The sequence below is a fragment of the Gymnoscopelus braueri genome (genome assembly GCF_963280865.1).
Source record: "Gymnoscopelus braueri genome assembly, chromosome: 23".
NCBI classification, from domain to species: domain Eukaryota; kingdom Metazoa; phylum Chordata; class Actinopteri; order Myctophiformes; family Myctophidae; genus Gymnoscopelus; species Gymnoscopelus braueri.
Window position 1 is genome coordinate 40,518,146 of NC_137625.1, and position 17,451 is coordinate 40,535,596.

At 40.8% G+C, this 17,451-nt stretch overlaps 1 protein-coding gene across 1 annotated transcript in view; it reads right to left on the reverse strand.

Moving 5' to 3' along the window:
* gys2 (glycogen synthase 2) overlaps window positions 1–17,451 on the reverse strand; it is a gene marked incomplete at both ends in the record, with an annotated part of 31,585 nt that overhangs the window by 661 nt on the left and 13,473 nt on the right. The window contains 9 exons of the mRNA XM_080420579.1: window positions 3,904–3,984; window positions 4,328–4,491; window positions 7,457–7,552; window positions 11,656–11,782; window positions 11,893–12,006; window positions 14,490–14,568; window positions 15,061–15,120; window positions 15,623–15,729; window positions 16,815–16,935. Coding sequence (XP_080276705.1) covers window positions 3,904–3,984; window positions 4,328–4,491; window positions 7,457–7,552; window positions 11,656–11,782; window positions 11,893–12,006; window positions 14,490–14,568; window positions 15,061–15,120; window positions 15,623–15,729; window positions 16,815–16,935 — 949 coding nt within the window. The remainder of the gene's footprint in view (window positions 1–3,903; window positions 3,985–4,327; window positions 4,492–7,456; window positions 7,553–11,655; window positions 11,783–11,892; window positions 12,007–14,489; window positions 14,569–15,060; window positions 15,121–15,622; window positions 15,730–16,814; window positions 16,936–17,451) is intronic.

Below are 17,451 nucleotides of genomic sequence, written 5' to 3' on the forward strand. Positions count from 1 at the left end.
TTAGGGTTAAAAATGTCAAAAGATTGTAAAAATTCACAAAATCGCTGTCCTCAGAGAGTGTGTGTGTGTGCGTGCGTGCGTGCGTGCGTGCGTGCGTGCGTGCGTGCGTGCGTGCGTGCGTGCGTGCGTGCGGGCGGAGTATGTGGACCATAGACTCAACTGCATAATTAATCAGAAGGAAAAGTGATGGATGAGTGGAGAGCACCAGGAGAGAATGAACATACAGTATGAGAGACAACGTACGTATTCCGTGCCATTCTACGGAGATCTGAATCAGAAGTCTGTCACTCATCCAAATGTTACGCTGTCAATTAAAGCCCAGGTGATGTGGGTCCCATTCAACAGGATCCTGTCAGTCATCAGGATGATGATGATTATTATGGACCCTAACGTAGTTTAAAGCGGTGGTTCCCAACCTTTTTTTCCTTGGAGGCCCCCCTTCTTACATCTGACAAAAGCCGAGACCCCCCCACATGTGCACGCACGCACACACACTATATACCACTGTTTCCCCAAATAGTGGGTCGGGACCCATGTTTGGGTCACGGACCGATTTTTGTGGGTCGCGATTATTGTTATTTCAAAAATAATAAATCAATAATAAATATTTTTTAAACAGGAGGGCCAGGTTGAAAGTGGATGAAGGCAGCGCATGATTTTGTGCAACATGTTTAACATTTTGGACTTCCTCCAGACAGACATGGCCTCACGCCCCAGACCCCTGGGCCCTAAGCGGGGCCCGGACCCGTTGGAAACCAGTGGTTTAACCCAAGACCTGAGGCCGATTCAAAAATTGTCTTCTAAATCCTAACAGTTTTCTGAAAAACGTATGCTGCTATATCAGTGGTACTCAAACATTTTCTTGTCGAAGACCCCCAAAATGATATGTAATTGGCCGCGGACCCCCCCATAGTAAAATCTCAATAATTCCAGGGACCTCCAGAAGCAAAGATTTGAGTTAAAAACTTTCGCTTTAAAAATATATATTTATATATTCAAAGATTGGCACAAATTTTCAAGATTTTTCAGAAATAGCAGATCTACAAGCTCATAGCACGGCACGAAGTGACACGCTGTGAGCTTGTATATCTGCCATTTTTGAATAGCCAAAGTATAAAATAATGGTTAAAGTGGTTCAAATGACTGTGACGCTATATTAACTACTTTTTTACCCCCCTGGAACCCCTGACCCCACTTTGAGAACCACAGGTTTAAAGGAAATTCTCTGCAGCGCGCACAACCCCCTAAAACACATCACAACATCTCAAAACAAAGATAGGCTCTAATAACAAGTGAGGAGAATTATGGTAGAATTCTATGTTATATTGTTATTATGTTTGCCTTTATCCAACTTTAAATGTTTCCTTATGTTGTTCATCCTTACGATAGGGTGAGATATTTTGCTTAAGAGTCAAGATGTCTACGCTTAGACCTGATAGCTATTGTTTTGGGTACAGCTTGTCCTTGTGACACTAGAGCAGGGGTGGGCAGCATTTTCCCCAGAGGGCCATACTGACTTCTATAAAGGGGGTGAAGGGCCACACATTGGATAATTGAATTGAAACTTGACAAACATCTGAATAATGTTACTACAACTGCATGCATTTGGTACATATGACAGATTGCTTAACAACAGGCTATTTGCCAGGCCAGCTGTTGCTTCACAACAATTGTGTTGTGAAGATGATACACTTTTTTTTACAGCTATGCTGTATGTGTCACTCTGGGAGGAGGTTACAATGAAAATATTACTTACATAAAACAATCTTTTTGAAAACACTATCAACTTCTAAATTAGCCAATATTCTAAATTGACTTCTAAATTAAATGATGATGTATCTAGGACGAATGGCTCCAAAGTTGGGCAAGGTTTCAGCCCGATCCGACCCCCATTGACTTCCATTATAATATTAAAGTAGTTAAATGTAGAAAAATAAATTATACTGTGTGTATATATATATATATATATATATATATATATATATATATATATATATACACACAGTATAATTTTTTTTTTGGCACAAATTTTCAAGATTTTTCAGAAATAGCAGATCTACAAGCTCATAGCACGGCACGAAGTGACACGCTGTGAGCTTGTATATCTGCCATTTTTGAATAGCCAAAGTATAAAATAATGGTTAAAGTGGTTCAAATGACTGTGACGCTATATTAACTACTTTTTTACCCCCCTGGAACCCCTGACCCCACTTTGAGAACCACAGGTTTAAAGGAAATTCTCTGCAGCGCGCACAACCCCCTAAAACACATCACAACATCTCAAAACAAAGATAGGCTCTAATAACAAGTGAGGAGAATTATGGTAGAATTCTATGTTATATTGTTATTATGTTTGCCTTTATCCAACTTTAAATGTTTCCTTATGTTGTTCATCCTTACGATAGGGTGAGATATTTTGCTTAAGAGTCAAGATGTCTACGCTTAGACCTGATAGCTATTGTTTTGGGTACAGCTTGTCCTTGTGACACTAGAGCAGGGGTGGGCAGCATTTTCCCCAGAGGGCCATACTGACTTCTATAAAGGGGGTGAAGGGCCACACATTGGATAATTGAATTGAAACTTGACAAACATCTGAATAATGTTACTACAACTGCATGCATTTGGTACATATGACAGATTGCTTAACAACAGGCTATTTGCCAGGCCAGCTGTTGCTTCACAACAATTGTGTTGTGAAGATGATACACTTTTTTTTACAGCTATGCTGTATGTGTCACTCTGGGAGGAGGTTACAATGAAAATATTACTTACATAAAACAATCTTTTTGAAAACACTATCAACTTCTAAATTAGCCAATATTCTAAATTGACTTCTAAATTAAATGATGATGTATCTAGGACGAATGGCTCCAAAGTTGGGCAAGGTTTCAGCCCGATCCGACCCCCATTGACTTCCATTATAATATTAAAGTAGTTAAATGTAGAAAAATAAATTATACTGTGTGTATATATATATATATATATATATATATATATATATATATATATATATATATATATATATATATATATATATATATATATATATACATATAAATATATATCTGTATATATACAGGTATATATTTTTTATACCGTGTCGCGGATGTGACGTGTTGTTTTATTTTATTTTATGTTTTATATATGTAGGCCTATATATAAAACATAAAATAAAATAACACGTCACATCCGCAACACAGTGTGAGCTTGAAGATCTGCCATTTTCAGCACACAAGCACCATCACAGGACAAAGTATGAATCAGGGTTGCAGTCCATTGTCAAATGATAGAATGCCTGTGTAGTATCTACTGTATGGTGACACGAATCTGGGATCTTACTGACACTTTTTCTGCTGAAGGAATGACTTGGTACAAGACAGCCTTTTGCTTTGTGACAGAGTATTATTAGTAATACAAATACAGTAATGCATGGAGAAAAAGAAAGAGAAGCAAAATAAAGAGTGAGAACAAGATGAACAGGAGGATGTAGAAGTCATATTAACCCATTAAGACCGAGGCCGATTCTACAAATGTCTTCTAAATCAGTTTTCTGAAAAACTTGCTATATCAGTGGGGCTCAAACATTTTCATGTCAAGGACCCCCAAAATTATACGTATTTGACTGCGGATCCCCATCTCAAAATATTTTGTTCCAGGGACCCCCAGAAGCAAAGATTTGGGTTAAAATGTTTCACTTAAAAGATTCAAAGGTTTGCACAAAATTGTATGATTTTTCTAAAATAGCAGATCTACAAGCTCGCAGCGCGGCACGAAATGACGAGCTGTGAGCTTGAACTATTTTTGAATAGCCAATGCTAAAATCTAAAATGACACAGATGCTTTCAGATGCGGTCTTAATGGGTTAATAGTAGCGTTGGTGCGGTAACACACTGTGTTCTGTACCGTGTACTGTGCGATGGGGTCCACCTTGAACTTGTCAGGGAAAGCTCTGCTGAGGGCCAGGTGGCGGGCGTGTACGTAGAACTGTCAATCACAAGCCAACAGACCAATCATATAACAACACTGAAAACACAAGTGTTAGCCAAGACAAAAAAAAAGAAGACATTCCATCTCGGTTTACTTCCCATATCTGTGTGAAGTACTCCTTTTTAGGAGACCGGAAGCAGGTTGGACTCTTATTTCCAATGGAAGAGTGAACGTGAACACAGCTTCCAAAAATAACTGATCTACAGGTTGCATTTTTAGCGTGTAGATCAGTTCTTTTTGGTAAACAACACCATCGTACTACAGAGTGTAAAAAAACAGGCTTAACGGGTCAACAGTCGTGTGTCGTGTACAGTGGTGCTGGAGTGGCAGATATACTGACCCGACCCAGGTATCTCCAGTCCAGCAGGTCGGACAGCCGCTCGGTGCGGTTTCGCTGGATGATCCGCTGGCGCCGAGACTGCTGGCAGAAGCTGAACATGAACTGTGTCAGCTGGTTACACGACTCATCAGCCGAACGGAACCGCCGGTCCACTATGTAAATACCTGGTGAGAACGAGGGGGGGGGGGGGGTGGAGTAAGAGAGCAGTATCATGACAAGTGGGAATATACACAGTGAAATAGAGTCAACATCGAGTTCAAAGGCGACATATATTAAGTAAAAGCAGTCAGTAACAATTTACAGTTACAATTGTATGTAGTGTAGAAGCTTAACCCAATTTTTTTACATTATTGAAACGAAGCGGATAAAAGCGCCAAATTTTTTATGAGGCTTCTTTAGGACCTACTGATGGATTCTAGCCTTGGGTACCAAACTTTATTTTGAAAAGTATCCATACAATTATCCATATCAATATCCATTAAAAAAAACAGGCCGATTCACTTTTTGGCCTATAACTCTTGAACCGTAGGTCATAGCATCAAAAGTATTTTTCCCCGGTCTCCTTGGATCATGACGCAACATTCCATATAGGTCCCGCCCATTTCCGATTTCAAGATTTTCCGCCATTTTGCGTTATCTTCAAAACACATATTTTGCTATTACTCCTACAAATTTGGTCCAAAACTCACACAAATCGGCACACACTCTTTGTCTTTGGTCATGTGATCAAGATTTATCAGTCAGATTTTTCATATTCCCTTCGGATTGGCTACGATTGGCTTCTGCAATTTGTGGGAGGGTCCGTTTGGCAAAAATGGCACAAATCATGAACACAGCATCTTATCTGTCCCAAATGTTGATCATTGAGGGGCCACTAATAAACGCAGAGCCAATGCGATTTCACTTCCACCCATAGGGGGCGCAACAAATTCTACAAATGTCACTGTTTTTGCACCAACTTAAGTACAAATGGTCTTGTGAGTCATGTGACAATGACCGTGCAACAGGCTTTTGATATTCCATACTGTTTTCCTGTAATTGGCTTCAAAGAAAAAGCATTTGATGAGTATGCAGATGACGTTTTCATCCCTTATATCTGCTGAAGCAGCTGCAGGAAACCAAGCGGTTGGATGTTGCATGGGACACATACATCCCAGATAGTTTGAAGGAGTCCACCCACGAAAAGAGAGGACAAGGTGTTCGCAGGAAAGTGTCAGGTCAGACAAAGCTACCAGGCAATTGGATGGATCTTCTTCGTGACCCAGCAAATAAGAGGGAGCTGTTTGCCTTTTTGACTTCCAGAACTGAAAAGTTCAACTGGCCACCATCCAAAGCTGTGTATGTCACATCAGGGCAAGCTGTGTCGTCTTTTGGTTCCAGTAGTACCATGACCTGTTGCAATCATGAAGAGGCAGACACCAGGATTCTAGTTCATGTACGGCATGCACTGGAGCAAGGAGCAAAAACGATCCTAGTGTGTACTGTGGACACTGATGTCATAGTGATCCTTGCAGGCTTGTTCCATGATTTAGTTTCGATTCAATCTTTGGCTGACATCTGAGTAGCTTTTGGTATGGGCAAAAAATACAGATTTTACCACATCAACATCATGTGTAAATCTCTGGGGGAGCCAAAATCTCGTGCTCTGCCTATGTTCCATGCATTGTCAGGTTGTGACACAACATCTGCTTTCCACAGTAAGGGCAAAAAGTCAGCTTGGCATGCCTGGCAAGCCTATGATGATGTCACAGAGATACTTGTCAGTCTGGCCAAACATCCCTTCCAGCTGCTGAATGTTGACAGTCAGCAGTTCCAGAAGCTTGAGAGACTGACAATTATCCTGTATGACAAATCCAGTCCTTTGATCTCCATCAACCAGACTAGAAAAGATCTCTTCTGTCATGGGAAAAGGTCGATGGAGAAACTGCCACCCACCCAAGATGCACTACTTCAGCATGTTAAGCGGGCAGTTTATCAAGCAGGCATCTGGGCGACCAGCCTACAAACAGAACAAGTTATTCCTTCCCCACACGAATATGGATGGACCAAGGAATCGGAGGCATGGGTGCCAGTTTGGATGACAATTCCAGAAGTCTCCAGAGCATGCAGAGAGCTGATCAAATGCTCTTGTAAAGGGGACTGTTCCACCTGCAAATGTGGCAAATCAAATTTGGACTGTTCACCACTTTGCAATTGCAAATGTTTGACTCACAAGACAATTTGTACTTAATTTGATGCAAAAACAGTGATATTTGTAGAATTTGTTGCGCCCCCTATGGGTGGAAGTGAAATAGCATTGGCTCTGTGTTTATTAGTTTATTCATCAATGATACGAATTTGGGCAGATAGGACGGCGTGTTCATGATTTGTGCAATCTTTTGCCAAACGGACCCTCCCAGAAATTTTAGAAGCCAATCGTAGCCAATCTGAGGGGAATATGAGAAATCGGACTGATACATCTACATCACATGACCAAAGACACAGTGTGTGCCGATTTGTGTGAATTTTGGATTTAAATTATAAGAGTAATAACAAAATATGTGTGTAAAATGGCGTAAAATCTTGAAATCGGAAAAGGGGCGGGACCTATATGGGAAGTTGCGTCATGATCCAAGGAGTCCAGGAAAAAAAGACTTTTGATGCTATGACCTACGGTTCAAGAGTTATAGGCCAAAAAGTGAATCGGCCTGTTTTTTTTATGGATAATTGTATGGATACTTTTCAAAATAAAGTTTGGTACCCAAGGCTAGAATCCATCAGTAGGTCCTGAAGAAGCCTCATAAAAAATGTGGCGCTTTTATCCGCTTCGTTTCGATTATCTTGTTAAGCTATCCCACTATTTAGCACTCTTATCCAGAGTGATTTATAATAATCACGTTCATAGAATGCAGAGAGTCAGTGTATTGCCTCAAGAAACTAGGATATCAGGTAAACCATGAATCTAGCATCTGTCTAAACAATATACTATCTAACAGAGGAGAGAGTCTGTCTGTCTGTCTGTCTGTCTGTCTGTCTGTCTGTCTGTCTGTCTGTCTGTCTGTCTGTCTGTCTGTCTGTCTGTCTGTCTGTCTGTCTGTCTGTCTGTCTGTCTGTCTGTCTGTCTGTCTGTCTGTCTGTCCGTGCACATACCATAGGCACTGGGATCTGAGACATGCTCCTCCATAAAGCAGCCGAATCCTGAGAGGTTGGTGGTGACACTGGGAATGCCCATCACCGTGCACTCACCTGGGAAAGAAACACAATAAAAGGTACATTGATTGTCACTGTGTGCGTGCATGAGTGCGTGCAAGACACAAAGTGAGACATAATTTTCCTAGCTCAGAGAGAAGCAGAGAAGCCGAATCTGGCACAAACATTTTTTATTTCAAGGACGCCCTGTCTGATATGCATTTGGCCACGGACCCCCATGGGTCCATTTGGTTCCATCTGTACACTGTCTGAGTTACAGACCCATACCGAGCCATTTAGTTCCCAGCTATCAATCATTTAGCTGGGGACCGCCTGGAACTACTGACTTGTAGATAAAACAGGCTTTTTCTGTTTGAAATATCAAAGTCGCACTACTTACAAATGTCATCGACCTGGTGTACAGTATGTAGACTCTACTGTCCTAATATTTGTAAGCCTCGGATGTGTACATAACATAAATAAAGTGTAAGTGGTCTTCATAAAGAGAAAGGCCATGCAGACAGCTACAGTAAATACAGCTCTGTTTCAGCTGTGCCACGCAGCCTGGCTGTGTGGAAGACGAGGTGCCATCATTACGCTTTAAGCTGCAATACAGAACTTATGTTAATGAATGAAACAGTATTTCAGCCAGCCTGTGTGGTAGAGTAGAGGGATACGGTACAGGGGCACCTAAACATTGTGGGCACCTCAATGTGGAGCTGACCACCAATCTCCTGTGTAATGCAGCGACTAACACCAACCTAGAGTTTCACCCAAGGGAGGTGGAAAGGGTGCTCAAGAGAACAAACCCTTATAAGGCCCCAGGTCCTGACAAAATCAGTGGGCGCTTGCTGAAGGTTTGTCATGAGCAGTTGGCTGATGTCTTCTGTAGACTCTTTAATCGCTCCTTGTCTGAACACTCCATACCAACCATATGGAAGTCCTCCATCATTTGCCCAGTCCCTAAGAAAAATAACCCCACCTGCAATAATGACTACCGCCCTGTAGCTTTAACATCTCTGGTGATGAAGAGCTTGGAAAGGCTCATTCTACCTCAGCTACAGAGGGAGGTTAGTGGGCACACAGACCCACTCCAGTTTGCATACAAGCAGCAGAGAGGTGTGGATGATGCGGTGATAACTCTGCTGCATCACACCTACACACAGCTGGAGAAGTCCAAGTCCTTTGTCAGGATGGTATTTGTGGACTTCTCAAGTGCATTTAACACCGTGCAACCTCATCTGATTGGACAGAAACTCCTCCGGATGAATGTCAACCCCCACCTCATACTGCTCATTCTCTCCTTCCTCACAGATAGACACCAGACCGTTAGATTCAACGGCTATTACAGCTCCAATAGAACTGTATCCACCGGGGCACCACAAGGATCTGTTATCTCACCAGTCCTGTTTACCCTGTATACAGATGACTGTAGCAGCTCAGACCCTGAGATGCTGTTCATCAAGTACTCTGATGACACGGTTATTGTTGACACCACTAACTCCAATGACCGCATCATTGGGGTAATGGACAGGTTTGCAGAGTGGTGTGAGAGCAACTTCCTGGACCTAAACCCAAGCAAAACAAAGGAACTGCTGGTGGACTTCAGGCGTGACCCGCCCACTCCCCCGGCCCTGGAGATAAATGGACAGACAATAGAGCGCGTTGAGGAGTATAAATATCTTGGCACCACCATCGACCACAAGCTCGATTTTAAGACCAACGCAGAGAATATCTACTCTAAGTGCCAACAACGATTGTTCTTCCTGAGGAAGATGAGGAAGCTTCAGGTCCGACCATCAATCCTGCAGGCTTTCTACAAGTCCTTTGTGGAATCCATCATGACCTTCAACATCACATCATGGTTTGGGGTGATGCGGGTCATTAACCGGAAACCTCTCGACAGGGTTGTTAAGATCAGTGGCAAGATCATTGGGAAGGACCAGGAGCCACTCAGCAGCATCCACAAGAAACGGACAGTAAAGAAGGCCTCTCAAATAGTTCAGGACAATACACACACACTTCATACACACTACAAACTGATGCCCTCAGGCCGTCGTTACAGAGCTTCGAATCTCTCAAAAAGGGGCTCAGATAGCTTTGTACCTACCTCCATCAGACTGCTGAACATCTAGGTCTGGTGGAGCCCCCCCCCCCCCTCCCTTCCTCCCTCAAACACGTTGGACTATTCCACCTGATGGACGCTAGTAGTGTACACGCTAACACATGGGTTGCAATATAATATATTATTTTTTTATCATGCTTTTAAGTTTTATCATGCTTTTAAGTAGTAGTTTTAAATTAACTTTGTGCCTTTTATAGTGACATAGGTATATATGTATTGACTATATGTATGTTTGTCTTTTAACCACTGCACAAACGAAGTTCCGAAAGGAAAATAAAGTTGTTTGATTGATTGATGTCTCGATTTTTCCAATATGTAAAAACATAAAGAACTAGAAAAAGGGGTCGTCGGAGCACAGGTCTCCGCCAGGTCAGGTAGGTTATTGTGGGCCAGCAATGTTCGGAATTCGCATCAAGATGGAATATGAAAAATCGGACAGATCTGTTTTGATCACTTGACTATAGTGTGTACTGATTTGCATAATGTTTGGACAAAATCTGTAGGAGTAATATAAAAATTATGCTGGTGGCGCTATAATAGGCCAATGTGAAAAGGGTGGCATTTCTTCCTCAACCTAGTTGTAGAAAACATTCAGGGCATATTTGCCAGCAATAGCCTATATATGGAGATCCTCATAGATGGAGACGATATACCTGCAAAGTCGTCATAGAGACCTAAACGTGCCATACAGTATGTACGGAGTCTGACATCAGCGAACCCTTCCCAGAAACTCCATGTATAGACATAACCATCACGTCCAGGACTGACGTCATGGTCCCATATTTGGGCATAACTAACATAGGCAGCTCCATATATAGAGACGTCTGGCACTATCTGACATCACCATAGTGATGTCAGGACCGAAAACCAGCATTATAAGAGGGGCTCAACACCCCTCGGTAGTTCAGTTCCAGCAGCAACCCTGAGAGAGATTAACCACTAACAGGACGAGAAGCATCAAATAGAATCCAGTTGGTTAGCACAGCCTAAAGCATATTCTCGAAGTGGCCTTGGATCTGGTTAACGAGTCAGTCGATGATGGTTTCTATACTAGTGGTAATGTGCACTCAAGATTTCACAGCAATCAAACGCTGCGTTCATGATTGGAGGCATTTTGTTCAAAACAGGCCACTCCTGCAAACTTTAGATGGTAATCTTAGCCAATCAGGATAGAACATGAAAAATCAGACAAATCCATGTTGATCACATGACTATAGAGAACATGTGTACCGATTTGTGTGATGTTTGGACAAAATGTGTAGTAAGTAATATTAAAAAAATAGTTTTGCAAAAACCTGACTCCTGGTGGCGCTGTGTGTGTGTGCCAACAAGTGCACTGCCTGCATGTGTAGCAGTAGTGGCTCAGAGTAGTACTAAACTATGACGAAAAATGTTCGTCGACTACCTTTTTTCACTGACGAAAACTAAATAAAAACTAAGCTATGATGACTAAAACTAAGACTAAATATATTGACAATTTCGTCAACAAATAAAAACTAGACTAAAATGTTAGTGAGGGACTAGTGGAGAAGAGATCCAGTAGAACTAAAAGACGAGTCATTTCATGCTTGTTTGGGCTCGGGTGTTGCGCTCTGAAAATAGCAGATCTACAAGCTCACAACGCTTGTGGGCCTGTAGATCGGCTATTTTAAGAGTGCAACCAAGTGTAAAATCAGGCATTACAACACCATCAAGGCACCGCCAAAATACATTTTAGTCGACTAAATCAACTGTAGATTTAGTCGACTAAAATCTTATGATGTTTAGTCAACTAAAACTAGACTGACAGTAAAACATTTCAGATGACTAAAATATGACTAAAACTAAATGGAATTTTATTCAAAAGACTATGACTAAAACTAAATCAAAATGTGCTGTCAGAATCAACACCGGCTCAGAGCCTCTGCCTGATGACCAAAAGCCTAATATCTCCCCCAGCCAAGGGGAATCCCCCTTTTTAGGCTAGTGGTTAAGCCCTTGGCTTTGGAATTGGAATTGGGCCCATGCATGTTTGTGTGTGTCGGTAACAAGCAACCTGGTGTGTATCCCCATGGCTCATAGTAGGAGGGGAACACTCCGAGATGGCAGCCGCGGACAAACTCGTCGTAGTCCATGGGCAGCAGGGGACTGGTGGAGGACAGGAACTCAGGGTGGAAGATTATCTAAAAGAGGAGGGGAGGGGACACATGGGAAGGGAGCTATGGGTGTACAACGTACTGTACCTTAACACGGTCCGTCCTGGTGTTGAAGAGGCTCTGGATGTACAACGTACCTTAACACGGTCCGTCCTGGCGTTGAAGAGGCCGATGCGTCGCACGTTGGCCAGGATGGGGTCGGTCGAGTCCTCCAACATGTTATGAGTGGTCACTGGAGGAAGACTGTGTCTCTATGAGCGTGTGTGTTTGTGAGAGAGAGAGAGAGAGAGAGAGAGAGAATTGGCAAAGAGGTGAAGAGAAAGAGAGACAATTGTTTATAAGAGAGTTTATAAATGGTGACCATTTGTACCGTGGAACTCCCTGGGCCCATGCATAATAATACATAAATAAATAATAAAGGCGAATGAATTGTTGAAATGTTAGGCGTTGTGTGTCTTGTTCATGGACATGTAGACTGGGCGAGCCGAGTTTCAAACCGACAACCTGGCTAATTCCACGACGGCCTCTCTACCCACTAGGCCAAACCTACCACTGTATTTACCTAAAGCTCATATCAAACAACGTAATGAATCCTTGAGCCACTGATCCATGACTAGCAACCTTTTATCTGTGGAGGAACATATAACCAATGATCTAATGATATCTGATTAATTTCTCACCCTTACAATCGCTCTTCCGCTGTCATGGAGGTCTCGAGTATTAAATCTCATGCAATTTAGGCAAAAAAATATTTTAGTGTCAGGCGTGAACTTGATTCACCGTGCCAGACATTTGACCGTCCTAAAAAGAAGCAGACCCAGCACTTGCAAGTCAAGCCAACAAACACTGCTTTTGTATTTTCAAATACGTACTGTATATCAAATTGCTCATCACAAAGTCTGTTTCCACTGTACTGTTGCTAGTCTCTAACCACGTATGCCCTATTTTATGCTTCGCTGTACAACTATGTCTCGTGAAAATAACCGTTCTACAAGCTCACAACGAATCATGCTATTTTTGAAATATTTTAAAAAGTGTCACCAATAACGACATGCCCAGAATAGGTACGCCAGGGTGAAAGTAGCAAAGTTATTCATACGATGCGTCCTCTGTAGACAGGCATTCAGCTCCAAAGCCATTTGTCACTGCAGTTGTAATGTGAGGAAGAACTTTGAGGGGTGAGTGCAATTTCCTATTGGTCATTAAACGGCGTGTGAAATAAACAAGGCTTTTTTCAGCATGAGACACTAATGGAAATAGAAATAAACGGGGCGCAATTGAAAAATGACAAAAAGGGGTAGATAAATCTCTAGCTATAAATAGCTAGAGATTTTCCCCACCAATCACCAATCAGACCTTAGAACCCTGCCGACCACTTTCTCTCTCCCCTACACAATCGTGGTCAATATCACTCAGCCTTCCATTTCCGACCTCTGAAATATTGACGTCTGCATAAATTCATTTAACTGAGAACGTCTGTTTCGTTGGCGCACTGCTCATGAGGCTGCTATTAAACACAAGAGTGCATACATCACTCCCAACAACGCTCCCAATCTATTGACTCGTGGTCTGGTGCTGAAGACGTTAAATAACTCACCCGGAGCTTGGTCACATCTCTGACGTCCATTCAAGAGGGAATCCCCCCCATCGTCCCATTCACAATTTATCACCACTAAGAGCCGCATTGATCCTACAGTGCATTGATTCTCGTTCTCCATTCACAAAAATAGGACCCGATATGTGAGTATGTGCGTCTCATTCCATTGACCATTGATCTTCAACTGCATATCAGTTATCCTCAACTACTGTGAAGATTCTACACAGTCAATAAGTACATCACGTTAATGTGATTTGTTTCTTTTTAGCATGTAATAAAGCTGATATATTTTACAGATATCTCACACATCCCAAAACTTCCTGTGATTAGTTTTTTAATGTAAAATTGTCTGTAGGGGGCTGTTGTCATCATCAGAATGTCCAACTTAGAGCCAACAATGTGATCTATGGGCAAAGTTACTGAACAACGAATTCACAAAAGAAATGCGTTGCGACGTGTTGTATTTTTGCCCAATATTCACCCCAGAATAGGGTTAAATGTAAAGGAAACAGATTAATTAAAACACCTTTGATAGCATACTCAATCAAGCTACACCACACATGGTGGCTAGCAAAAACTAGCCTGAGGTGTTAACAAGTTGTGAACTGTGTGCTTTGCTTTAGGCTACGATCTGCTGGTTAACTGAAACATTCTAATAAATATAAAATATTTGACTGGACTCCTAATTAATGGTATGCTAGCAAATTATCTAGGAGATGGAAGAGAGCGGTGTTGAATGAAGTTCATTACAATTCAGAAGTGAAACATCGCAGATTTTCCGACTCAATCCCATAGTTCTGGAGTTCAATAATATATTGTGTAAAAGATGTCTCTCCACAAATGGAATTTAGGTTGAAAATCGGCGAAGTTTTCCTTTAAATGGCTATAATTTTAACCAAACCAATGCCATAAGACCTATTGTTTTTTATGTGAATTGTCCCGAAAGTAAGTTTACTATTAAAATATATGACATTTAGTTTGAAAATGTACACAATTACCAAATTCCCTAATTTCCCAGAGCTTAAATTCCCTATTCGGGAATGTTCTGTAAATTTGCCAGTAATTTTTAGACCTTTAAATTACAACCCTGTTTCTTGGCTGTTTTCTGTGGTTCATAGTAGTAGTGTTGTCCAGTACCTGAGTGGCATAGATGGCTCTTTTCATAATGGTGAAATCATCTCGGTCCAGAATGGTGTTCATATCAGGTATTTCTCCTCTGAAGACAGGACAAACAATCCATACAGTAAAACAGTAGACCACACCTACGTATATTTATGGTATTACACTATGTGTCAAAGTTGGATTACCTCCCTTCGTGTGGATTGATCCCTTATGTGGACTACTTTTCCTTTGTGTATCTGCCATGTGGTTTGTTACCTGTGAAAGTCATCACCTCATGCAGACTACCTTCTTATGTGGACCTACAGTACCGATGCATTGCCACTCTTTTGCACCTTATGTCTAACCTCTTGTACATACCCTCTGTCTTTTTTCTCCTTCTGATTCTGATGTGTTGCTATTGGATTACATGGAGGCTTCAATAGATTTCTAGTTTGGTAAATGAGTTTGAATGAGGTTTATTTGGAATAGGAATATATTTGTCGTATTGACACTTTATTGTTGCCCTACTTATCTGCAGTCACTAGGGGGCTCTACTAAGCACCGATAAGTGAATTTGATTACAATGATACTGTATATTTATACTTACTTTAACAATGCATCATACAGCCTTTTCCCAAACTTATCCTTCACAGTGTGAGCCGTATCACTGTGGGTGACAGAAAGAGAATTGACCTCACATAATATAATATGCAATATAATATTATTTTACACAAGAACTATGTCTAGCCAGAAGACATTAAGGACGGTAGCCAATATGACAGATGAACTGATTCATGACAGATGAATTGCACTATTATTGCACTGGTTTTAGTTAGACTATGAACTTATTTATTCTATTTGTCTTTTAGAGAGAGAGGATATATGTAGTATTGTAGGTTGTATGTTTTCTTCTGTCTTGTCTGTATTTTCTGTCATCTTTTTAAATGCTGACCCTGGGAGCTGAGCTCCAAGATTTCCTATGCATTTGTGCAAATGGCAAATAAAGTCTATTCTATTCTATACTATAAGCTACAGTATGAGCTTTACAAGTGCTTCTAAAACCGTGGCTATTTCAAGTCTGTCTCTCTGCCTAAAACATGTCAAGTTCATCTAACAGTGTTTCCATCAGAAGCAGTCCCTTGGCTCTGTGGAGTTAACAGTTAGCGTACCACAGTTGTTTGCGTACTGCCTGTCCCTTCAGCGTCTCCACATTAAAGTTGTTGGTTTTTGCAGGCATGATGAAGAATACTACGACTGTCACATCATTCTTATGCAACTGAGAGAGAGAGAGGCAGACAGACAGAGAAACAAAACAAAACAGTGCAGATGTGATATACAGTACAAACTGAAATTCTTATATATGCCTGTCCTACATTTCTATCGATTTAATATGCCTTTCAGATATAACAATAATATTGAAAAAATTATCAGTCCTCAAAAAATGTTTTAGAAGCCATTCTTTTGAAAACCAAACATTTGTTACACATTCTTAAAATTCACATTAGCACTACTCCATAATTTAGTCCCAGCAACAGAAATACAGTACATCCCAGTTTAATCCATCTTTAGCTTTGTGTGCAGTACACTTACAAACATCTCACAAATCATATTTGTACTCCTGTATTGAAAAGAACATTTGTACACAGTCTTTGATTGATTTTGGATTTAACTCTGAACATTATTTGCATTATTTTATTAATATACCAAATTGTTTGTTTCATACAATATATGGAAAACAATAATCTGCCACATTTAATGGAAGAATCTGGAGAGGAGTAGTGCTGGTGCCTATGTATGTTTTTCTTTTGTTTTTGTTTTTGTTTTTTGTTTTTCATTGATTGTCTTGTATGATTTGTAATTGTCCATTTTTGTTTTCTGTTGTGTCTGTAATATAATGTTGATATATTTTGTGTAAAGAAAGAAAAAATAAATAAACATATTGTTGAAAAAATATATACCAAATTGTAATAATTTCATAGCATGGGATTTTATAAGCAGTGTATTCGTGTGATCATAGTGACCTGCCTTATTAACACTTAGGAGCAGTAAAAGTATATTTACAGAAAAACAGTGGGGGGTAATTTATAGGATGAGTCGCATCCGGAGCTACAATCCTTCTGGCAGGGAGTATGTGATGCTTTCATCAATAATCCATGGGATTACAGAGATCTGGAAATATGCCTTTTGGGCAACTTTAACCTCTAAACTATAACCTTACACATAGCTATTCCATTAAGCTTACAGAAATCCTATTGGCCATCGCTAAAAATGTGTTGCTATGAAATGGAAATCAGAACTCCTATTGGATTGGCTGTGAAGTGTAAAACTTCAGATGCACATGGAAGCCAGGGTTCTTCTTACCCTCAGCAGGTAGTTGAGTCTGGACAGTGATTCCAGGAAAAGATCAGCTCCCTTGTTGGAGAACTCATAACGTCCAGCGATGAAGAAGTAGAGGGTCTTCTCCAGGTCGAAGTCCAGGTGGCTGCAGGACAGTCATCACCGGTGATAGATTAAAAAGAGAATAAGGACCAGAAAAATGTGCTCCCAGGATGAAATATGGAAAAAAAACGGATACGTCAGTCTTGATGACATGACTATAGAGATAATGTGTACCGATTAATTTGCATGATGTTTGAACAAAATCTGTAGGAGTAATATTAAAACATATTGTTTTGCCTTCGGCCTGGCGGAGACAAAGATAAGGGGGAGCTCACTTAATGTATCAATAGCTAGATCAGCGATTCACAAACTGTGGGCCGTGATGATATTGCTAGTGGGCCCCCAAATAATTGGCAAGTAAAAGTACTCATTATGCAGAATGTCCCATTTCACATGTTTTTTCAAAGGTTTTCAAAATGTGTCAAATCCTTTGGAAAATAGCCGTTCTACATGCTTAATTTGTACTGTATGTTTTGTAATAATAATCTAGAGCCTCTGAGATGTAGTTGAGTGTAAGTATTAAGTATGGTAAATGGAAAATGGAAAATGGAAATACTAG